This window comes from Salarias fasciatus, chromosome 1 (genome assembly GCF_902148845.1).
Source record: "Salarias fasciatus chromosome 1, fSalaFa1.1, whole genome shotgun sequence".
Lineage (NCBI taxonomy): Eukaryota > Metazoa > Chordata > Actinopteri > Blenniiformes > Blenniidae > Salarias > Salarias fasciatus.
The window spans coordinates 8,088,140-8,113,674 of NC_043745.1; the positions used below are offsets into that span (position 1 = coordinate 8,088,140).

General features: G+C 46.7%; 1 protein-coding gene across 1 annotated transcript; it reads right to left on the reverse strand.

Moving 5' to 3' along the window:
* bnc1 (basonuclin zinc finger protein 1) lies at window positions 1–24,029 on the reverse strand. The gene is made up of 5 exons (XM_030091659.1): window positions 23,587–24,029; window positions 14,618–14,720; window positions 12,960–13,195; window positions 2,305–4,409; window positions 1–1,191 (listed from the first exon to the last, which is right to left on the reverse strand). Exons 1-5 carry the CDS (start codon window positions 23,599–23,601, stop codon window positions 390–392), a joined length of 3,261 nt encoding a protein of 1,086 aa, XP_029947519.1. The 5' UTR covers window positions 23,602–24,029; the 3' UTR covers window positions 1–389.
* Window positions 24,030–25,535: the final 1,506 nt, after the last annotated feature.

Here is a 25,535-nt window from a genome sequence, read left to right on the forward strand (position 1 = left end):
GATGAATGAAATGTCACATGTGGAAGTTGTTTTGCCACGCTTTTTTTTCTTTTCCAATACAATATACACAGCTTCATGGGGAAGATGTGGACATATGACAGCAAAGACACGAGAAAATAAAGGTCACGAGCGTGAGACAGTCTCCTTGATTCCACTGGAACTCAGACAACAGATGTGTTGCTTCTTTTTACATGTCATTGATAAGTCTGATTTTTTTTTTCTTCTTCTTCAAAACATGACAAAAGGTTGGACCGGTAATAGATTTTAAAAGTGCTAATTGGTGAGCTTTCTTTAGGTGCCCCAAAAAGAACGACGACGACGACAACGATAACAACAAATACACATTTAAAACAGAAGGAATCAGTCATGTTGGCATTGAGATTGAAGCCCTACTCCTGGTCCATTGTGGCCCCTGAGCTAACAGTCAGGTTCCTGTGGAGGTTCGGGTTCTGGCTGTGCCGGTTTCTGCTTCGCACAGACGAGAAGGACGTATCACAGCCGGGGACTTTACACTTGTGAAGCAGTCGTAGATGGACAGTCTTGTAATGGGCTCTGAATGTGCCCTTGTTGCTATAGACCTTTTGACAGATGTGGCATGTTATTGGAGACCCCCCTCCACCTCCCTGAAGTCCGCCTTGTCCAACCCCTGCACAGTCCAGGGTCCTCTCTCCCCCGAGCGGCGACTCCTCGCTCCCAGACCTCCCCACAACAACCCCATCGCAGCTTTCATCGCTGTCCTCCATGGGGAGCGTCTCCTCCGTCTCTTCAACCCCCTCCCCTTCCTCGCTGCCGGCTCCATCCGAGTCCCAGGAAGAGCGAGCATTGCCGCTGCCGCGAGGCGGCGCCGAGGAGGTGGTGCTCAGGTCCAACACTGCCCCGTCTTCCCCCCCACTTCCCCCGCCCTCTCCTCCTAATCCCTCCGTGTTTCCTAAGGGAGACACCTCAGCGCTGTCCGGTGCAGCAGACATTTTGCTCATAGGGAAGACCAAGCCCATGCGGTTGTGTCCTCGAAAGATGACGGAGGTCTGGCTGGTTTGGTCGCGATGGGATAGATCTCTGTTGGTCTGGTCTGAGCAGTAGTCCATGCCGACTGAGTCTCTACAGTGGGACGAGGGGGAGTACAGGTTGTTGGCGGGGCTGAATGAGTCTTTGGTCAACAGCTTGTGATGCAAGTTCAGATTTGCGCTGTGTCTGCAAATAAAACAAATTTTACATGAGTCAATCCATCATTTCTTAAATGACTGAAAGGAAAATTACATACATAAGTATAATGAAGCTGTATTAAATGTTACATTTACAAGGTGTAATTTAAATAGTGTACATATATTTTACATTTCTATTTTAACATGATCTGAATCAGCTCAAAATCAGAATCAGAATCAGCTGTTAAAAAAATACTTTATTATAATTTCTATGTACTTTTTGACAAATGTGTTTTGGATTTGTGTGTTTTACAAATAAAAATATAAATGCAATCAAAAAGTAACAAAAATACTTAATGCTTGGCTTGTGATTAAGCACAATTTTAGCAAAAAGTATAAAAACATTTATTATTCTTTCCACCACTGAATACTTCATAAGCAATAATTAGCATCACATAGTTTGTTTTTTTTTACAGTTTGTTGGGAAACTTTTTATTTTTGCTGATGCTCAATTTTTTTTTCCCTCAGACAAAGCAAGTGTTCCAACAATGGAGAAAAGCACACATCACCCACTCAAAAATGATATAAACTACACACTTAGCGAGGGGTTTCCCTTTGAACAATGTAAACCTCTATGTCTGTGTATGTTCTGTGCTCAATCAGATAAGATCCTAAACTCATACAGAGAGCAGTAATGCTCCGAGATGTGTTTATACTTCCCTGAGTGTCTGCATGCGCAGACCTGTTAACACAGGAAGATTATTCATTTTGTCTTGGCTGTATATGGACAGAGTTTGGGCCAATACCTCACAAGCCTTGGCAGAAATGTTTTTTTTTTTTTTATTGGAGCAGCCAATGGAACAAAGAAAACTTCTATGAAGTTTAACCCAGGGTTGATTACCCAAAGAGTCCGCAATATCTAACTTAACCTAGTTAAAGCAACAGTTTTTACTTCTTCAACACCTGCCAGCACTTTTGCATGTTTCAGTAGCACCAAGAACCCTGATCTGACGAAAAACACTGAAGTGCTCACTAACCTTAAAGGCAGTGCAATCTAAAGGCACTCAACAGCCACACCTTCAGAGGTGTTAAAAGATACCCGTGCCTCTTGTGAAACAGTAAACTTGTCACAGAACATGAATAAAACGTGGGTGCTCCTCACCTGTCTCGACTCCTCCGTGACGGAAAGGCAGCATTGCAGCCGTCCACGGTGCACATGTGCATCTCCTTCAGGTGGACACTTTGGTAGTGCATCTTGACACTGTAGGGGTTCTTGAAGGTCTTACTGCAGATCTCGCAGTGGTGTGGGAGATCAAGCTCTGGGTCCAGGTGAGACAACTCTGAGTCTCCATAGTCATCCGCACACCCATCCGATCCCTCCCTCTCCATGTGTTGAAGAGCACCCCCGTTGGTCAGCCTATGTTCACCCTCATCCCATTTGAGCTCCGAAGTCTTGTCAGCTGCATGCAGTGAGTTTGCATGCTCCCTGTCCTCTCTTTCTTCATAGCCGTTGGGTTCCTGACAGAGTAGGTTGTTCTCACAGTGGTTCTCCATCAGGCTGTTTCCAAATGGGGATGATGCACAAGTGATCACTCTTGATTCGACTTGCCTTGGTCCATCTTCTTTATCTCCTCTCTCCGTTGTTTCTCGATGTATGGTGTGGTCCAAAAGATGCTTTGTACCATTTCTTTCCCTGTCTTTGCCAGTGTAAGCTTCTCTCAGCTCCCTCTCTTCTGCAGCTTGTCTCGTGAACAGATACTCTTCGGCTTGGTTTTCCTCACACTCATCCTTATCTCTGGACTGTAGAGGGGCCTCATCCTCAGAGCTGCTCCCCTTATCCATGAGCTCATCTTGCTCTACCATCTCCTTCTCTATTTTTATCGGCATACTTGACTTACGAGACTTTTTCTTTGGTATTGGGTCTGTTAAGCCATGCTCAAGAGCTGTGATGGGTTTGATGGGTACAGATGAGGACAACAAAGGTAGAGATGGTAGTGTTCCTGGAGTGTTAGCGAGTTCTGCTGGGGTCACCAGGCTTCTGTAGAAGGGGAGCACTGGCTGTACTGTCTTTAAGTTGGGAAAGAGGATACCACTCTGGCTCATGCTGGGAAATGAGCTGTTATGGAGCTTAGAGCCAGTGTCCATATGACTGACCATGTAGCTGGGTACAGACTTTTGACTTTCAGCAGAGCACATTGAGATGGAGGTTCCATAGTCTGACCTCTTCTCTCCTTGAGAGTTCTCATCAGCAGATAAGCTACCCCGCAGGTCTTTGTCCCGGTTGTTTCTGTTCATGGGCATATGTAGCCGCGGGTTCGGGTTGGCACTGTGGCGATTGCGACTTCGCAGTGAACTAAACACCATGTTGCAGCCCTCAATGGTACACTTGTGCTTAATCTTTAGATGCACTGCATTATAGTGGATTTTCAGCGTGCCCTTGTCATAAAACGTCTTCTCACAAGCGTTACAAAATACACGGCCTTTCTTCAGAGAGCTTCCTCCTGCAGCACCTGAGATCCCCCCGCTGCTGCTGCCGTTCCTGTCCAGAGAGTGCAGCTTGCCCTCTGGTGACATCTGTGTTACATCAGAACTCATAGAAGGTGTGCATGGTGTGGAGGGCCCATCCGAATAGTTGTCACTTGGAGAAAAATCCTCAGCTTTGATCTTTGTGTTGGTGGAAAGGCTGTCCATTGGCTTGTCTCCACTTCGGTCGAGATCAGTGGTGAAAGAGATGGTGCTGGAACCAAGAAGGTTGCTTTCCGAAGGATGTGAAAGAGAGAGGGAACTGTCCCTCCCTACACTGTCCCGCCCTTGATCATCACGTAGCTGGCTCTGCTGGTCGACTGATCCACGACACGATTGCTGATGCTGCTGGTGTTGCTGGTGTTGCTGGTGCTGCTGTTGCATGGCTCCTGTTGACGAACCCAGAAAAGGTGCAGGAACAGATCCCAACAGCTGGAATGGCAACATGAAGGCCATGCTATTGATGAAGTTCTCAAAGTGGTGCATACTGTTGCCGCTCAGCTTTTCCACTTTGGAAGAAGAGAGGCTGGCAGCGGTGCGAGGGGTGTTGCGCTCAATGAAAGTACGGATGTCTGAATTAGTGCGGGTGCTGGGAACCAGCACTGCCTGTCCCTCTTTGTCCTGTAGAGCCATCAGCTCCACTATTGACTTGGTTTCTCCAAAGCGCAGGAACTGCTGCAGCGTTGCAATCTCCTCCTCAAATGTCATGATGGCCCAGCGGTCGAGCACCTTACCTGCAACATCCTACAGGTAGCACAGAAAAAGAAGGGGGGTGCCAAAGGGGAGAAGGTGAGGTCGAGGAGTGGATTGAAGGGGATAGGGAAGGGGAAAGGAGAAAGGAGAGAGTAATTTCATCATCAGCATTACTTGTGTCTGTTGGTTTGCTCATACATATTCACACAGTGAGTTGTATGACACACCTTATGAAGCAGATTGGCAAGGCAGCTAAATAAAGGAATCACATGGAGCGTTAATACAAGCGGGCAGTGCAGAACCCTGAGAACCCTCATTACACAGACACACAGTGTTTCATCTTGCAGGTCATTTCTCTTCATTTAAATCATGGGGATTTGCCTGCTCTGCATCAGTAGAAGGAGACAGAGTCTCTCTCTCTCTCTCTCTCTCTCTCTCTCTCTCTCTCTCTCTCTCTCTCTCTCTCTCTCTCTCTCTCTCTCTCTCTCTCTCGGTGCATGCTGGGAGTGGGCGGCGGCTGGAGCGTGTGAGAGCGTGGTGTGTGTCGTTTAGCTTGTTTTTTCTGTTTGTTTAAATTGTTAATGTTCACATTCACCGTAGTTTATTAATCACAGAGCACATTTATTAGTTTATATCGTTTATTTGGGTTCTTGGTGGGTTTTGCGGTCTGTTTGGGGGAGGTCTGGCTGCTGCCATGACCAACCTCAGGCAGCTCACCCGCAAACACGGGGTCCGGGTGGTGGCCCAGTTCCCCTGCAGCGTGGAGGACGTGGCCCTGGCTGTGGGGGAGAAAGTGGGCTACGACAATGTAAGGTCGGTCGCGAGGATGAACAGCGCCGTGGTCATCTTCCTGGACCAGGTGGAGCAGGCTAACGCTGTGGTGGAGTCGGGCATTACCGTCGCGGACAGGTTCGTCCCGGTCCAGCCGCTGTCTCAGCCTGCTGTCCGGGTCGTCCTGTCCAACGTCCCTCCCTTCGTGCCAGATGAGCTTCTGATCCGCGAGCTGTCCAGATTTGGAAAGGTGGTGTCCTCGGTGAAGGACATCCTGTCTGGATGTAAGTCTCAGCTGCTGAAGAACGCCGTGTGCCACCGAAGACACGTTTTTATGATACTCAATAACCGGAGCGAGGAGCTGAACCTCCGATTCCGCGTGAGAGTAAATGATTATGATTACGTTGTTTTCGCGAGCTCAGCTGGCATGAAGTGTTTCGGCTGTGGACAGGAGGGACACACCATCAGGGCCTGCCCGGCCGCGTCTGCTCCATCTGGTTCAGCAGGATCCAGCTCTGCGGACTCCGGCTCTGCTCAGTCCGGCTCGGCGGAGGCGGACCTGGCGGGACCGGGTTCCGCGGAGCCCGGCGCTGCCGCCGCGGCCGCGGCCGCCCCGGCGCCGCGGGCCAACGCCTGGGGGGTCCCCCCCCCAGCGGCGGCTCCGCGCTCCGGGCTCCCGGGGGACGCGGCGGCCCCGGCTCAGTCCGAGCGGCCGACTGCGGCTCCTCGGACCTTCCCGAGGAGGCGATCTGTCGTGGCCCCACAGGAGAGCACCGAGCACGGGGTGAGTAGTGTAAATACACCGGGTGAAGCTGCGGGTGGCGGCAGGGGAGAGGAGAGCGAGTCTGCCGGGTGGAGGGACACTGACGCTACTGTAAATAACACTGCGGAGGTGGAGGGGAAAAAAGATAAAAAACAAGAAAAAAAAGTGGGTGAGGGAGGGGAGGAGAAGCAAGGTGAGGTGGAGGGACAGGTGGAGCGGGATCAGGGGGAGACAGTGGTGGAGGAGGAAAGGGGAGAGACAGTGATGGAGGAGCAGGTGGAAAAGGAGCAGGGAGGGAAAGTGGTGGAGGAGGAAGGAGAGGCAGGCAGGAGCGCCTCATGGGCTGAACAGGTGGAGGAGGAGGAGATGGAGGCAGATAGAATGGACAGAATTAAACCAGGTAAAAGAAAGAAAGAGGGTAAGAATGCAGAAGCAAAGAAAAGCTGTGTGGAGGGGCGAGTGTCAGACAGTGACAGTGAGTGTGTGTCAGACAGCAGCGATATTTCTTTTAACAGTTCACAGAAAAACAGGTCACCATACAGCGCAGACAAAATCAAGACATTTTTACACCAGACCAAAAATCAGCACAGGGTGAAGGTGGGGGATCATTTCCCGGATCTCAATGGTTTTATTTTCTCAGCCAGGGTACACATGAGGAATAAACATGAGTCCGGCCTCACTGACCAGGAATGTTATAGGCTGAAAAAACTGGTGCCAAAAGCAAAAAAACAACTAAATGATGAAGGTGGCAGCCAGGTGGTTTTTAATTAATTTATTTGTTCTTATCCTGGTTTTAGACATCTCATTTACCATGGATGTTTTTAAGCTGGGTGTTTTAAACATAAATGGAGCCAGAGATCTGAGAAAGAGACAGTCGGTTTATGAGACAGCCACACTGAAGAAGATCGACGTCCTGTTCCTTCAGGAAACCCATAGTGATTTTAACATTGAGGCTGAATGGAGGAGGGAATGGAGGGGGGAGGCCATCTTAAGCCATCTTACTCCTCTCAGTGGAGGAGTGGGCCTCCTCTTCTCCAGGGCTTTTAACCCCGACTCCCTGGAGGTCCAGCATTGTGTACAGGGGAGGCTACTTTTAGTCAAAGCTCAGTTCCACCATTTTAAACTTGTATTTATTAACATTTATGCTCCAACAGCCGGTGCAGAGAGGAAGCAGTTTTTCCTCAAACTGACTGAGGTGGTAAGTGGGTGTGGGTCGGAGGACTATTTGTTTGTGGGGGGGGATTTTAACTGCACGGAAGACGCGACTTTAGATCGCAACCATGCAGAGCCTCATCCAGCCTCTCAGCACGTCTTGAAGCAGCTGGTCCACTCTCAGGGCGTTGTGGACGTTTGGAGAAGGATGCATCCTGACTGTCGGCAGTACACCTGGTCCCACTGTAGAGAGAGCAGGGTCTCCTCAGCCAGGCTGGATCGTATTTATTGTTTTAAGCATCATTTTAATGTTTTTAGGAGGTGTGATATTTTACCTGTTGGTTTTACTGATCATTGTTTACTTTTAAGCAGTATTTTTATTAGAGATGTCAGGCCAGGGAGCGCCTACTGGCATTTTAACTCTGTTTTAACCTTTGATAGAAGTTTTAGGGAGGCTTTAATGTTTTTTTGGCAGGGTTTTAGACAGAGGAAGGGAGATTTTAGCAGTCTTAGGCAGTGGTGGGACCACGGTAAGACGCAGATCAAACTCCTGTGTCAGCAGCACACCCTCAATGTCACAAGTGATATCACCAGATCTATGAAGGATCTAGAGACCGAGATAGTGGAACTGGAACATTTAAGTGAGTCCACAGGAAATCGAGGTAATTTTGAAAACCTCAAAAGGAAAAAAATGGCTTTAGCCGACCTGCTGAACGTTAAAGTGCAGGGCGCACTGGTTCGGTCCCGGTACCAGACCATCACAGGGATGGATGCTCCCTCTAGCTTCTTTTTTGGCCTGGAGAAAAAGGCCGGGCAGGGGAGAGTGATCCACGCACTGCTCTCAGACACGGGGGAGGAGATCACCGAACCATGCCAGATACGGAGGACGGCGGTGGGCTTCTACTCCTCCCTGTATGGGAGTGAGTTCAAGGAGGAGCAGGAGCTCCTGGAGGGGTTCCTGAGGGGACTGCCTCGTGTCTCTGAGGAGACCAACACAGAACTGGAGGCCTGCCTGGACATGCAGGAGCTGCGGGCAGCGCTGCAGGCGATGCCAACGGGCAGGTCTCCTGGGATCGATGGGCTCACCGCCGAGTTCTACAAGGCGTTCTGGGACATCCTGGGTACGGATGTCCTGGACGTCCACAACGAGTGTCTGGCCTCTGGTTCCTTGCCAGTGTCCTGCAGGAGAGCAGTTCTCACGCTGCTCCCCAAGAAGGGGAACCTGCAGGACATCAAGAACTGGCGCCCCGTGTCCTTGCTCTGTGTGGATTACAAACTCCTGTCCAAGGTCTTGGCCTCCAGGCTGGGGAGGGCTATGGAGCAGGTCATCCACCGGGATCAGACCTACTGTGTCCCCGGCAGGTCCATGGTGGACAACGTCCACCTGATTCGGGACGTTTTGGAAGTCTCTAGTTCTTTGGACATCGATGCTGGTCTGATTTCAGTAGACCAGGAAAAGGCTTTTGACCGAGTTGAACACAGCTTCCTTTGGAGGGTCATGGAAAGTTTTGGGTTCAGCGCTGGTTTCATAGCTAAGATCCAGGTGCTGTACAGGGACATTGAGAGTGTGCTGAAGATCAACGGTAGTCTGTGTGCTCCTTTTAGGGTGTGTAGAGGTGTCAGGCAGGGCTGTGCTCTGTCTGGGATGCTCTATGCGCTCTCCCTGGAGCCCCTCCTCTCTAAGTTACGTTCCAGTCTGCAGGGTCTGTTTTTACCGGGTTTTAGTGAAAGCATGATTTTATCGGCCTATGCAGACGATCTTATTGTTTTTATACGGAATCAGGGGGACGTAGACATTTTAGTTAATATTATTAAAGATTTTAATGTGGCATCCGCAGCAAGGGTCAACTGGGGGAAGAGTGAGGCCCTTGCTGTCGGCAGGTGGCATGGCGGTCTCCCAGTTCTTCCCCAAAATCTAACATGGAGGAGGGAGGGCCTCAAATATCTGGGAATATATGTTGGTAAGGAACATTTTGTTCAGAAGAACTGGGAGACCGTCCTGGAAAAGGTGGAGGCTAAGCTCTCCAAGTGGAGGTGGCTCCTCCCGAAAATGTCACTTCGGGGCAGAGTCTTGGTTTTAAATAATCTGGTTGCATCCCAGCTGTGGCATCGGCTCACCAGTGCAGACCCTCCTCCAGGTCTCCTGGCTCAAATTCAAAGGAAAATGATCGATTTCTTCTGGGATGGTCTGCACTGGGTGCCACAGGGGGTGCTGTTCTTAGACAGAGAGGAGGGGGGCCAGGGCCTGGTCCACTTGGCCAGCCGGACCGCCACTTTTAGACTCCAGTTCCTGCAGAGGTACCTCGCAGGACCGGCGGATCTGGTGTGGAGAGGCGTGGCCAGCTGCATCCTGAGGCGTGCCAATAAGTTGGGGTTGGATAATGTTCTGTTTTTGACTGATCCCAAATTTCTAAACCTCAAGGGGCTGCCTCCGTTTTACCAGAGTTTATTTAAATGCTGGGCCTTGTTTTCACGCAGAAGGTGCCTGAAAGCCGACTCTTTGCACTGGCTGTTGAAAGAACCCCTGATCCACGGATCCAGACTGGACATCAGCGGAGCCTCGACCCCCGGCCTGACCGGAAGGCTGATCCAGTCTGGGACCCTCACCGTGGGTCAGCTTGTGGATGCTGTGGGGCCGGACCTGAGCGACGCCCAGGCTCTGGGCTCGCTGCTGGGGATGCAGTCCATCCGGGTGTCCCAGGGGCTCCTGGAGAAGTGGAGGAGTGCACTGACGCCCAGGGACAGGAGCCTGCTGAGGAGGTACAGCCGAGGAGAACTCTCCCCGGATGCTGACGACCCCTTCCCCGAGGTCCTGCTGAGCCTGGAGCTGGGGGATCTGTCCGGCCCCCTCCTGAAGACCACACAGCCTGAGAGACTATCCTTACACAAGGCAGACAAAAAAATATTTTACAGGAACTGTGTGAAGAGCATCCACAAGGGTGGACTGAGCAACAGGCCCCCCACTGTGTGGTCACGGAGAATGGGACAGGCTGGACCTGGACCCGGCCCACAGTGGAGGATTTTATACAAGCCCCCCTTAAGAAAACGGACTGGAGACCTCCAGTGGAGGATTTTACACGGTGCCATCGCCTCCAATGCTTTTATCTCTGTCCTCAACCCTGCTGTTTTAAACACATGCCCCTTCTGCCATCAGCGAGAGACTGTTTACCACGTTTTTACCGAGTGTAAGAGGCTCACAAGCTTCTTCACTCTTTTAACGGCGGTTTTTAGTCTTTTTAGTGTTGCTTTTACTGAGAGAGCTTTTATCATGGGAGCTGGCTACAGACAAAAAGAAAAAAACAAGTGGCAGCTAATCAATTTTATCTCAGGAGAAGCCAAGATGGCGATTTACATCAGCAGGAGGAACAAGGTTGAGGGCAGAGAAGGACAGGACGTCAAAGAAGTGTGGCAGGTCAACGTCAAATCCAGACTCTGGCTCGAATATCGTTTTTTTAAACAAAACAAAGATTTAAATGCTTTTAAAGAGGTCTGGTGTTTTAAGGACATTCTGTGCTGTATGGACAACAATCAACTTCATTTTGCACATTTTTTAATTTGAAAGCATGAATGGTTTTATTAGTCTGACACACACTGGATCACTGTAAACTGTGCAAATAAAAGTGTTTTAAAAATCAAAAATCTCTCTGTCTCTCTCTCTCTCTCTCTCTGTCTCTCTCTCTCTCTCTCTCTCTCTCTCTCTCTACCATGTGGAAAAGTGTACTTGCAGACACTCCCAAAGGCCTGAAAAAAATAAATAAATACGTGAACAACATACCATACACACATATGATGAGGGAGGGCTGATCAGAAGGCGCCTCACATTGATCAAGCGGTCCTCTCTCCCTTAGCCCAGCAGTAATCACATGTGAGTTTGAGGGTCTTTGAAAGTGCGGAGCAGCTTCATGCCGTAACCGTGATTAATATTTCATCACAGAGCATTCATTGGGTGCCTGTCGAGGATTCTGACTCTACATTCGCCATTAGATGAGCTAACATGAATTAAACGCAGCCCAACTTGAATACTTGATGATGTACTAATCGAAGTTAGATCTTGCACTGACACAGTGCCTGCAGCCCAGGCCTTGGCCGGCTTGGCGCCAACTTGAGAGGAAATCTGGAGCAAAAGACATAATATTTACAAATCTAGTTTGGAGACCTCCCTGAGCTGGTGGTGCCACAGCAGCAACCAGGTCGCATCAGTAGGGTAGCAACAGAGCATCAGTCACTACATCCCCGATCTGTCCTGTCTTTAGTCATGCTTTCCTCCTCTTTCCTCTCCTTCCTGACTCTCCCTTGTGTTTCTCAGAAATTCTGTCAGTGTCTTCCTTTATATGCTCCCTGGGTACACTGAAGGGTTTTTTTTTTTTCAGGTCTGCAACTTCAGGGTGTCTGAAAGAACTGAAAGGACAGATGTGGTCACTAATTTTACAATAAGTATATGCTCGCGAAGACATTTCAAAGTCTATTTCCCTGTAATTCGCACAGTTTAATACAATAATGTGAAACAATTGTAGGTTTAATTAGTCTGCTAGGAACTCATAAATAAATGTATAGGCTTCAAAAAGAAAAGCCCGTAATCCCAATATAAAATCTACTATGATAAATACTGTTATTTGTCATAGTAAATAGTAGTAGATTCATACAACACTATTGTGAAGCCAGATTAAATCAGTTTGGGTCTCAATGACACAAAAACCTGGATTCATTGTACATCTATAATTCAAAAGTGAGGTCTATATTTGTGTATTTTGTTTTGAGAAGTGTTGATACCATTGCTGCAGCCTCGAATTTAAAAAACCCCTCATCTTTGAGAAGCGTTCTACTTTTGACTCTAACATTTAGCAACTCTCCTGGACTGTTCCACTCCTGAGGAACCGACCTTCAGTTTTCATATCTAGAGCCGAATGCAGACTCTGCTTTGAAAAGTTCACCTAAATATTTTTCAGTTTGATATGGCTGCTATTAAAACAAACAAACAAAAAAAAAAAACGGGAATTGTATTGCTCACAGTGCACCTTCCTGCAGGAATCTCTTCCTGCACAGCGAGAAGTTGTTTATATGTTTATCTCTGCTCCTGCATTAATTGCTGTCTTCTCGCCTGTTCTTCTCTGTTTCTACTATCACTTTATCTGAAGTGGTTCAGGCAGACGGCTGCGTCATTTGGGCTGGTTTTGCTTGAGAGGGTTTATCCCAGCCAACACCGGTACATTACAAAGAGACAGACACTCACCCACACACACATTTACATCCATCTTCTATACTGCTTTATCCAGTAAAGATATGAGGGGCACGAAAAGCCAATCCCAGCTGACTGTATGCAAAGTAGAGGCTCCAATTCACAACTGAACAAAAACACAGACAATCACTCACACACTCACATTCACACCTGTTAGCAGTTTTAAAGTCACCAGTTAGCACATCTTTGAAAAGCTGGAGAGAAATACCCCAGCTGGAAAACAGCTACGGTAATTTTTTCCATATGATAACAATGTTAACCACAGAACTGTGGTGCTGAACCCTGCTGGAGGTTTCTTCCTGTTTAAAGTCCGGAGTTCTGCATCTCCTCTGTTGTTCTTGCTAGAATTGTTGATTTTTTTTAATTAGGTAGAATTTCTCTACTACTTTAGCGAATCAATTTTACAGTGTGCTACAGTGGGCCTTCTTCAAAAACTTAAACTGAAATTGATTGAAAATCTGTGGCTGTTGTGGAAAACAGCCAGATGTGACCAGCAAAGCACAGGCGGAGGTCCCTCAGCTCCAGAGATAAGGAACTCTAACTTTCTGGATGCTGCGATGCACTTTTACTTGAGTTGTTACTGAGCTATTTAAAAAAAAAAATATATTCCTGAGGGCTCAAAAAGACAACAAAAACTTTTTAGGATTTTTTTTTTGTTTTGTTTTTCTTGAGCGCTCACCTGCAGCACGTATCCTCGAATGTAGTCCTGCAGCGTCCAGTCCAGTGCGTTGAGGATCTGGATGACCTCCTCCTGCTTGAGGACGGAGAAGAGGCGATCCAGAAGGATCTTGAGGCGGATGGGGATGGCCTGCGTGCCGTACAGCATCAGGCTGCAGATGTCAAACACCACGTTGGAGTGCACGATCTCCACCTGGCTGCTCTGGTACATGTGGTGCACCTTCAGCTTGCTCAGGGCTAAAACACACAGCACATTTTTGCAGCATTAGAGGGAATGAATGTAGACCGGTGTCTGCGCTGGCAGGAGGACAGTCAGAGAGAGAGAAATAGACGAGGAAAAAGCACGCGGCAACAAAAAAAAAAAAAACTGACTTGACGGATGCAGAAAGCAAAAGAAGATTTAAATTTTTACATCTTCTTTATACTGAAATCTGTCATCATTACTTACATTCACTCCCGTATGTATTTCAATACAGCTTGAATTGAGCAAAAACTATTCAAACATCACACATAGCATTAAGGTGATCGCGAAAAATGTAGACGGCCGTCGGAGATTGTGGGTTTACGCAAACGCTCCTGCAGCATCGCATTTTAATAGCAGTCATTCTCAGAAATTCTAAAATCTCAAAAATCCTCTTCAGAATAGTTTTGAGGGAATTACGGTGTTACCGCGGCTCAACAATATGACAGTGTAACAAATAGTTTCTCCTAATAATTGTTTACATGGTTTAGTGCAGGTATGCATTTACAGAATGATAGTGGAGGCTCGCTGTCGACCGAATTCTGCTTCAAAACGCTGCACAGAGTCAATTAAAGGCTCTTTTTTTCAGCGCTGCAGTGTTTTTCTCTCAAAGAGTTTTTTTTGTCCAACACCAAGCAGATAACTTCAATTCACTTTTCCACCTTTTACAGTATTTGTCTTTACGCAGTAGAGGTGAATTGTTTTGTCTTTTTTTCAATTTCAAAAGATTTTTGTCTTTTCTCTACAAATTAAAAAGCAATAAATACAATAAAGGTCATATTTGTGCAGAAGTACTGCTAAAACAGAGCTGCTCGTCTTTGTGCTTCCACAAGACTTCAAGTCTACTTTAAAAAGCAAACAGCGTCCATTATTTCTGCAAACTTCCTCCTCTGTTCAGAGGTTAATCTGGATTTCAGTAGAGGCTTTCCAGTCAATGCATGGCTGTTACTTATTTAAGACCCTTCGTTTTGCCTGCACAAACTAGAAATACTCACGTTACTGTAATTCTATCTTTTTTGTGTTTACTATTTGTTTGAGATGCAGTAGATTAATAATGTGGTAAAGGGTACGTTCCATGTCTGGCCACATAAATCTAGCGGCTAATCCAAAAAAATGTCTCATCGCTTCTCCTTCCATATTGACCAATAAATGTTATTGTAATCATTGATTACATTTTTTTTGCATATTTTTGGTGTAATAAGTTGTTTTCATTTTAGAACTGTTCTTTTTCTACAGATTTTGCAGGCGTTCACTCAGACTGCGCGTGCTGGAGGACATCAGGGGTGAGTGATTTATTTTCTCTCTCCCAAAACAGGACAAAAAAAAAGTGTTCTTTTTCAAACCACATGGATTTTGTACATGCGGAGAAGTGCGTTGTCTTTGCATCGCAAGCGTGAACTCTTGCTTTGTGCTCTTACCGTGCGCCACCCAGCCATGCTTGCAGTTTTCACACTGCCTCCTCTTCAGCTTTCCGGGCTTGAAGCTGTCACAGTTACAGTTCACCAAAGTGCAGCAGATCGCCTGTTGGCACACACACACACACACAAAAATGAAAAAAATGCATTTAATACAATTCAATTATCTATTTTTTTCTCCTTTTTTGTAGCGCACATGGACATACAGACAAAAAAAAACATAGTCCCCATTTTTTCAGCCCACACAGTATTGTGCTTTTAGTAACATTTTCAAAACTTGATTATCACTTCGAATTTGTCTTTTCAAATTCCTGAATAAATGGACTCGAGTTAAGTTTTGAGATTTTATTGTTCCTTTAATTTTTAATTTCCGACTGCACCGTTTCACCAAATGAAAATGTTGCTCGCAAGTCAGTAAAAAAAAAAACATCTATTTGAACTTCAAAGGTAGCAGACAGGTTACGAAAAACAACTAAAGCTTCATTTAGACAGGATTTTGAACAATAACCATTTGATACTTCCTACTTGCGTAAGTGTGTACACATGCATACATCCAGGATTTCAATATAAAGGCATTAAAAATAGATTTTGCCCTCTCGTCTTGCGGATGCGCCGTCGAGGGAAAAGTGCTGAATGTGTGAGTAGCTGCAGCGCATAAGAAATGCACAACTGTCAGGCAGCCCATGGAAATGGAAAGAAAGAGCATGATTGCCTTAAGTAATTTGTCTCCCGTGTGTTTCTCTTATTGCCCGGTTTGCGATGTCAGTGCAGAGATCACACAGGTGTGTGTCTCACACATATACACACACACACACACACACACACACACACACACACACACACACACACACACACACACGGACCACCAAACCCATCTCAATCAATCAATCAGAGCCTGAGGCACACACACAGGTCAGAGGGCTCGGTCCATTAAGGTTTGCGCCGACGGGTTTCTTGCATTGGTGGTGTAGACGAGTGAACGGAGTCGGAGTGAGGAGTGGATCTCGGTAATGAGTGAAGTTTTCTGAGTATCTGCTGACTGAGCAGCGAGCGCGAAGGAAGGAGGATTCCAGCACAGTAAAATGACTCCACTTCCCTACGTCTTCTGCCGGCTTTCGACAAAAAAAAAAAAAAAAAAAAGGATCATTTACACACCGGGACCGAGGGAAAAGCATCATCAGATTTATGATCAAAGCCGCTGTTGTTAGTGGTACATGCTGCAAACCTCGGGGTGGCTGCGCTACGCCACCTCTCTCCCTCTGCATCTATAATGCATGATCAGCGGGGTTTTAGTATACATGAGCAGCATGCTTAGCTCCTTTTGCCAGAGCCGACTCCCTCTCCACGGGCAGAGCGGGAGGAAGAGTGTGGGTGTAGGGGCAGGGAGCGCCTCCCCCCCCCCCCCCTCCTCCTCCTCATGCAGTCAGCTGCTCGGCTCTGCGCTCCAGGCTGGGCTTGTCCTTGAAATGCGGGATCACATTATTTCACCTTACAATAACCTCTCATCATTAGGACGAATAAACTGACCCCAGATGGAGACGGCGGCAGGTACGCGGCCTTGGAACTCAGCGGGGCGGCACCGGCCCGCCATCCCGTGACACCCGCCTCTCTCTCTCTCTCTCTCTCTCTCTGTCCGGTTTTATCTCCTGACCGGCCGACTCGGGCTCTTCAAACCGGTGCTGAGGTGTAAGAACCCCTTTGCTCATCTCACAGCGACATAATCCCATCATCACAGGCCAACCAAGACCCAACACGGCCCAATTAGTCTAATCCCATCCCACTGTGGGCGCACACACACCTCCTGCTGCTGCTCCTCCTAATATACATCTCAATCAGGTGCCCCGGCTCTCACACACACACACACACACGCACGCACGCACGCACTCTCTCTCCAAAGCAGAGGGCACTCACAGTCGTTTATCTTAATTAGTGATTCATTTCATGAGTTCCTGAGAAGAAGACGGGGAGGAGGAGGAAATATGGCATCAGAGGGCAGGCGGGCACTGCAGAGGCTTCCAGTGACCCACCCCCTCACCCCACCCCCCCACCGCCAGCACACTCCGACCCGCTCACCCCGCCGCCACCTCCCTCCAACACGTCTTTCTCTTTGCTGTTGTCACAACAAAGCCGCGGCTGTTCGCACGCATCAATGAAGTCGATGACAAGAAGTCTAATTGCACAAAATGATGCCGCTCCGTCACCGTTTCGCTTTCCTTCCCTTTCTTTTTTTAAAACGCCGTGTCGCTTTCTTATTCCGACCATTGATGCGCGACGGCGTCGAACACACTTCACCCGCCCCTGCCAGCACCTCCAACGCAGATCCCTCATTAGCATGTCGCTCGTACACGTCGCCGTGTAAATCACAAACCATTTCGCTCGCATCCTTTTTTTTCCCCTTCATTAACCTGGTTGGAACTGCTAAAGTAAGTTATATATTTCTCTAACACTGCTAACACGAGGCGACCTTACGTTTGTACCGGCTCTTTTCATCTGCGCTCGCTCACTCCTGACCTTGAGAGTCTGATGTAAAAACAAGAGCGCGTGTTGTTGTTTTTTTTTTTTTGACGGCGTTCCTCCACATGCCCGGGTTTGGAGCGAGTGGGTCACGTGCCGACATCCGCACGCTGCGAGACGTCGTCCCGAATGAATGTAACGTTGATTAAATACGGTTCCAGCAGTAAAAAAAAAAAGTCTTTCTGTGGCACGCCGGGCCCCCTCCTGATATGATGAACCAGCGCAGCCTTGGTCAGGCTGGATCTCTTTGTGTGTACATATGTATACACCCGAGTGAGCGCTTTCCTTTGCACGTCCTCAGTATGTCTATATTTCTTTCTCAAATGTGAAAACATATTCAATCTGGATGTGTTTTGACTCCGCCACCAGCCGTCAATTCCTCAGCGGCGGTCTATTTGTTGCCGTTGAGGCCGCGGCGTGCGAGAGACGGCGCCCGGGTCAGGCTGTGTAGGAAGGAGAGATGGAGGCCGCGAGGGGAGACGAGGAGGAGAAAGAGAGGAGGTGATGCTGGGAAAACGACAAAAGTGTGAGGTGAAGAGAAGGCAGGGACATCATGAAAGCAGCGCGGCGACCCGGTGGCGAGCCGGCAGGATGAAATGCCGCCAGTGAAAACACACACACACACGCACACACACACCAGAGGCTGATGTTTCTGATTTTACTCGCTTCAGGTTAATTCAGCCACATTAAGTCAGAGTGAATGAGCAAATCACGAGGGGCCCCTCCAAATGGTAATTACTAGTTTTATTGAACAAACTACGTTAGAAAAAAGAAGAACTGAAATCGCTCGTATCAATCGTACACACAGCTTTGAAACTGTTTTTCTTTCTGTTAATTACCTCAGATAACTGTCACTGTTAGAGTAATGGACTTGAAGAGATGTAAAGGCTGCTTCTTCCCAGGTTTCCTGAAGTGGTCTCACTCGCCCTCATGCTCAGGGCCACATTATGCAGCGACGCCACCGGGGCGGTTTTTGCCCCGGGGCCCTCCAAACGATTTACAGCAGGGCCAAGACTTCTGCTAGTTTACACATATATTATTTTCTCAAAGAAATGCAGATAAAACCACACACACTTGTGTGCGTGTGTTTTTAAAATATTTAACTAAAATTGCCAAAACTTGTGTGAATTATAGTTTTTCATAGATTGTGAACAAAATTTTAAGACTAATGTAGAAAAATCAAGTTGAAAATGATATTAAGTAATAAATGTTTTTGCTGTAAAGTGGAAGATATTCAGTTTCACTGTTGAGGCAATAAAACAAATCATAGTCTTTAATCTACATTTATATTATTGTGTGTATTTCAACAAGACAGGAGGCTGCAACCACTGTAAAAACCGCAGGTTATGTTATAAGCAATCTTTCTCTGGAGTGTGTGAGGAGTGTTTTCTTCAGCTCCGATCTGCATGTTTGTAATGTGGGGCCTTTTGAGCGAGGTCACCGGGACGTAACCCCTTCAAACCAGGCCCCGCTCTGGCTTTATTCTACCGATTCTGATATTAACAATTGATAAAATAAACATGAAAACATCTCTATAACGCCCTTTAGACACGGAGATACACAGATCAATACACACTCTATAAATGCTGGAGGAAATATTCCAAACCCGAAATAGAAAATGGAAAAAAAAAAAAAAAAATAGCAGCAGTTCACTGATGGCAGCCTACACACACACACACACACACACACACACACGGAATAAGACAAAGTGCTTCTCTCTGGCCCTTAAAATCAAACGGCTCCATAAGTCGGGCCTGTGAGGCAGCTCGGGGACGGCCGGGACTCGCTGGACCAACACCATGAAAAAAGTTAATCAATTAGCAGCACAAACGAGGAAGAGGAGCCAGAAGAGCGAGGAGCAACGACAACAACACGAGGAGGAGGAGGAGGAGGAGGAGGAGGAGGTGCCAGCAGCTCGGAGCAGAGGGGAGACTGACAGGCGAGCGAGAGGGGATCAGATTTTACTGTCGGCCATTAATCAGTTAACAGGACGATTACAGCAGGTTAAACAAAGCCAGATTTCCTGCTGGGAAACGGGAATATCACGGAATCACTCGACACATTTATGAGTCGGGAAGCGTTTCTGGACATATTGGCAGATTTGGTTGAGGGCAGGAAAGTTTCCTCGAAGCAGCCACAGAGTGGGAGCTCCGCAGAAAAATGAGATTTACACCTCCTGAGGAGAGAAGTGCTGAGAATTTACGACTATAATAATTATCATGAATCATTTCTGTTCGCCTTATTCACACATGTGAACCTCAACACGTAAAGCCTTTCGCATAAATACATTAAAAAATTGTGCAGATAGACACTTTTTTTTAGGAAAAAAAAAAAAAAACTTTCTCTCCTCAAAGCTGTTTTTTTAAACAGGCTGTAGCCGATGAATTTATCAATAATTAATCGTCTGTTTACCAGTGCTTATGTAGATCTGCTCTGTGAGAGAGGCCTCTCAATCTGGCAACCTGATTTATTGTAAAGTAAAAATTTATTTTAAAACTATTAAAGAAGCAAAAATGAAGCTGTCAATTATATATTTAACATTTGAATGGTTAACGCTTTTTGTTGGTAATTACAATAATTCTGTGAACTTTTGTTTTTTTACATTTGTAAAAATCATTATAAAAAAGGCCTCAAATTGACTTTTTTTCATTGTACTGCTTTTCAAATCACACAATCGTTGAGATAATTAATATATTAAAAACACAGTCAATAGAAGATGCTAGAAAATTCAGCTAAAATTTAAAATATAGTGAAAAAATGATATAGTGAAAAAATGCACTAAGACAAAATGTAACGTTAATACTGAGTCAAACTGAGAATCAAGCATAAACCGGTCAAACAATAAGAAGATGCAGTTTTAGATAGATAGATAGATAGATAGTATTTAATAGGAAATACAAAAAATGCACCACATGTGTTGTGCACATGCACGCACATACACACACACTCACACTCATACACACTCATACACACACACAAACACACGCGGACGCGCGCATAGAGGAAATTAATGTTTTATCCCAGCCAAAACAGAGAAAACACAGAGGAATTCAGAGGGAGGACGGAGTTCCTGGTACCACTAACAACATCGACTTCCAGCCCCAGAAACCTGCGACTCCGCTCACTACACCTGACCCCAGCCCTGGTCCCGGGCCCCCGTGTGTGTGTGTGTGTGTGTGTGTGTGTGTGTGTGTGTAGTTAAGAACCCCAGCCTCATGAATAAATCACGCCCTGAACCAAGTTGCGTGCGTGACAGCGAGGTAGTAAAACGTTAATTGATGACAAGTGTTAGTTAAAGTGAGGTTACGATACATGAGCTGCTCAGCAGGCGTCGTCATCCCGGCTCAGCTTATGATTTATTTTCACTCCACCAAGAAAGAGGAAGCACTTCAACGCAGCAGCCGCGGATAAAAATCACCCACTTGAGAGGTTCTCTAAATTAATTACAACAAGTTTCACTCTGAATATTTATATTTTCATCAAAAAAGAGAAAAAAAAAAAATCAGCGTGCTGCAGACCTGTTCCACTCTGCTGCTTCCTCTAAAGCAAACACTGTGTCAGGCATCGCTTTTCAAATGTACTTCAATTAAAAAAGAAGAGCTTAAAACCCACCAGTGTTCTTTAAAACGTGGCTGCAAGAGTAGAAGACAAAACCTGGAGGAGCCTGCAAGACTACAAGTAGTGACAGGCTGTGTTTGAGCCTATTAGGAGTCCATACAGCCCAAAGACAGCGTGAAAAACTCATTATTTCAAACTCATCCAGCAGTCAATCACAAGCTCACACACACACACACACACACACACACACACACACACACACTCACTCGCTTAAATACGCTGCATGTCAGGACACTAAAACAAACAAAAGATGGCACAAATTTACCTGAAGGTCCATGAGAAACTGCCCGGCTTCTTTTAAGAAGAATAAAAAATTTTTAAAAAATGTCTAAAGACAAAGAGATCAGCTGGCGGTGGAGGGAACGGGGGGAGAGCAGGAGGCGAGCCAAAGTTTGCTTGGCTTCCTGGTGTATGTGGCTCCCCGTTAGGAACTCGGAGGGAGTGTTTGGCTCGGAGAGGGAGTAAATGAGGGGAACATGTTAGTACACTGAGTCTGAGAGAGTTTGGCTCCCAGCTACGCTCTGATTAATATCAGATCTCCCTCTCTCCTCGCCTGCCTCTTGACAATCCTGTCACATCTGGCTGACAAATCCTCACAAGCCTTTTGGTGGCAGCGCAGAGCAGATGCAGGGGTGGCTGTGTGTGTGTGTGTGTGTGTGTGTGTGTGTGTGTGTGTGTGTGTGTGTGTGTGTGTGTGTGTGTGTTGAGTGGGGGTGGTGGGGGGCAGGCTGGGGCCAGGAGGGGCGTGTCACAGCTCGAGGAGACGCTGAAGGGGGTAAAAGGCTGGAGTACACACACACACACACACACACACACACACACACACACACACACACACACACACACACACACACACACACACAGACACACCACTCATCCTATCACGGACAGACCATCATGAAGCTAATGAAGCTGATGAGGTTTGCAGGCTACAGTCGCTTTAATACCAACACGCATGCACGACAAAGTGTGTGTGTGTGTGTGTGTGTGTGTGTGTGTGTGTGTGTGTGTGTGTTGCTGTAGTACACCACAGAACCAAGACATCCACAGAAAGTGACAGAGGAGAAACAAAAGAAAGAGATACAACATGAATGTGTTTGAGAAAAAAAAGGGTCACTCTGCTCTCATTGACTGAAACACACACACACACACACACACACACACACACACACACACACACACACACACACACACACACACACACACACACACACACACACACACACACACACACACACACACACACACACACACACACCAAGGGGGAGAAAACGATCATTTTCATGGCTTCCTGTAGTAATGGCTCATTGGAAAATAAGAAAGACAACCTGTTACAGGAACACGAAACAAGCAACAGAAACAAACTCCCTGGCAGAGATGGATCATCACTCTTGTTTGTCTTTGTTTCTTTTTGAAAATATTGTTCTTAAAAAGTGTATGAAGCAAATCCAAGGTTACATTTATTGTCTTTGATGAAAACTGTTCCACTTAAAAATCCATTGTGTCACACTGAGGAACAACGTCTGGAAATCTGAAAAAGTGAATATTTATCCCTCTTTTTACGATTTACTCCACATTAAAAATGTATAAAACAATCCATAAACCTGACGTTAATGTTACGTATTGTTTGGAATTGTTCCACGTGCGCTTTTCATTCATAAAAATCCATATTTGTGTCACTTTCTCTTGAGAAAGTCAGATCACAGCTCGTTCAGGCGCTCTGCCACGCTTTGACACACAATAATCTAACAGTGAATAAACCACAGTTGTTTTTCCTCCAACTGTTTATCACTGTTTACACACACACACACACACACACACACACACACACACACTTATACTGTACACATGCACAGGGTGTTTTGCTGCTACCACCACCACACACCACTCGGCTAATTGTTACATTATGGCTGCAACAAAACATTAAGGCTGTTCTTAAATTACATTCCAGTAGGCTGTGGCCAGGAGGCTGCAGGAGGCTGCAGGAGGCTGCAGGAGACAGGGACACTGCAGAGTGATGGACAGCCGTTTGGAGAACAGGCCCAGGTAAGGACTGTGACCTGCTTCTGTCTATTTGACAGAATAGATTTTTTGTTTTTTAATATAACACATAAATACTTCACTGCAATCACACAGTACATTCCATTAGCTAACACTCCATTAATGAAAATATGAACAAGACAGAAGAAAAGTGGTTCAATTGACTAAAAACTAAAGAACAGAAGTGAACTGTCCTCCATAAGTCGGGAGGATTGACTCGTCTGTACTGTTGTTGTTTATTGGGAGTTGTCTGTAAATTCTTGGAAGGCATGTAAGGACAATCTCTGTCCAGACCGACTGGAGCAGAGATTCAGACGTCTTCATTACTCGCCAAGGACTCCGGCAGTTCCCGAACACGCAGCACTTCCAGTCAGTCTTAGTCTGGACAACGCTCTTGAAGATCAGCGTGAGTTTGAAAAGTGTTTCGAGAGAGAATAAAAAACGAAGCTCTCCGCATCCTAAAAAGTTCAGTTATCGGGAAAGAGCTCAAACTACACACACTTTGTCACCTTGCCAGGACATGTGTAACAACTTGTCACAATCATCCAACAAGTAGGAGAGAAAGTATAGATCGAAACAAATATTTCTGTGAAAAAACTGTTAAGTTTTCTTCCAGAACTTTTCAACTCCTGAGGTTTTACCTGATCCAGACACGCTCCACATCAGAGCCTGTGCCACTTCCGTCTGTCACCACAGTCTGCGTAAAGTCTGTGCAGTTTGCCTTTGTTAAACACATCGCGATCACGCATGCCGGAGAGCCGGAGAAGAGCGGCGGCAGACACAGAAGAAGAATCTCCTACCTCAGCCATTGTCATTTAGTCAGATGTTTCCGAGGAGAGCGCCGTGGAGTTTGCCATTCCCCGCCGGTCCCGCAAAACAACTGCCGCCAACTCTCCCTGTCCGCACAAGTACTAACGCAAAAGAGCCATCACACCCAGCAGCAGCTCCTTCAACCACAGACACACATGTACTCCGCTGCTCTCTCTCCTCCCTCTCTCCCGCTCTCTCTCTCTCTCTCTCTCTCTCTCTCTCTCATACACACACTAAGCCACGAACACTCACTATACAAAAAAAGAGAAGAAGAAGTCACTGTGCTTTTACTCTCACTGCACAGATGTACACACACACACACACACACACACACACGCCTCCTCTGCTTTCTCTCCTCTAACTGTCGCTGTGGACTGGCTCTAAACTACTCAAGATGTTGAGTGTGTGTGTGTGTGTGTGTGTGTGTGTGTGTGTGTGTGTGTGTGTGTGTTGAAACTGGGCACAGGGGATTGGAATGAGATCCTCCCACTCGGCATTCTCACCTCAGGAGCTGCCTGCTCCCTCCCTATCGCGCGCGCGCACACACACACACACACACACACACACACACACACACACACACACACACACACACACACACACACACACACACACACACACACACACGTGCACGCCCAGAGGTGTGCATGGCCTTTCATGCGTGCAGACGCACACGCACATATGTCTCCCCCCTCGGAGTCACAGGGCAGTCCCCTCACAGCTGGCTGGAAGAGGGCATGACACTCATCTTTCACAGAGATTTGATCAAAAGGAATCACAAAGGCTGGAGGCTCTCCTAATGCAGTGAGGGAGACTCTCCCTTTCCCCCTCGCTCGCTTGCTCTCTCTCTCTCTCTCTCTCTTCGTCTGAGTAATGCTCTAAATCAACGCTGCCCCTCTGAGTGCACACAGCCCTGTGTGTGTGTGTGTGTGTGTGTGTGTGTGTGTGTGTGTGTGTGTGTGTGTGTGTGTGTGTGTGGATTCACCTTAACACAGCTCTGTGAACAGCCTCCATAACAAGTTATGCCTTGTGCCGTCAGGAATGTGTGAGTGTCTGCGTCGAGCGTTTCTCAGGAAAAGAGGGACTTCACACATGACAGGACCAAATCTGTGATCTCTGCGGGGAGACGTGTACCTGGGGATGGGTGTCAACACCCCAACACGTACCTAACACGGGGTCCTGAAAACTTACCGATCAACAGCCGACACCAGACTTAAAGAAGAGAATAAGTAGTACTGTTGAAAGCAGTTTAGAGTAGGATATTACAAACCTACGAGTAACAAGAAATTACAGTACCCAAGGCAACTAATGAGGAATGTGCTCTGCGGGTAGAGAAGAGCTTCTTGTAAGTCCACAGTGAATGTACGAAGGAAAATCCTTTGTGTCCTCAGGACATTTCAAAGAAACTATGATCATGAGTGCAGGAAGTCAGTGTTGAGTAGAAAGTAACTGATAACAGTTACTCATTAACTTCTAAAAAAACAGAGTAATTTACCTCCTACAAACAACTTGGGAAGTAACTCATGTCTGTTTAACAACTTGTGAACATAGTTGAATTATTGCGGTGTTGCCGAGACACAAGTTGAGTTTTCATCGGTGTGGAGGTCAGCCTCATGACGGATTGAAAATGAACTTACATCAGTTAGCTGGAGGAAGATGCTCTAATCTAGAATTTCTCTGAGAAAAGAAAAGTTAGTTAGAAACATAGACCTGCCACAGTAAAAGAAAATAAACAAATAAGAGCTGTGTTTCATTAGAACAAGACACAGCTCAGTTGCACTTGTGTGTTTCTGTAAAATTGAAATGAAGCGTCAATCTCAATCTCAAGGATGAGAGAAACCCAACTTCTCCTGAGATTTGGCGCATTCATGCATCTGGGAAGCAGAAAAAAATACCGGTTGGGAAATCCATTTCCTAGTAGGTCGTGTACACATGACAA

Coding starts and splice junctions, on each gene's coding strand:
- bnc1 (XM_030091659.1), bottom strand. Junction 4,410..12,959: donor TTCGAGGATACGTGCTGCAG/GTGAGCGCTCAA, acceptor TGCTACCTGTAG/GATGTTGCAGGTAAGGTGCT. Junction 1,192..2,304: donor TCACGGAGGAGTCGAGACAG/GTGAGGAGCACC, acceptor TTTTATTTGCAG/ACACAGCGCAAATCTGAACT.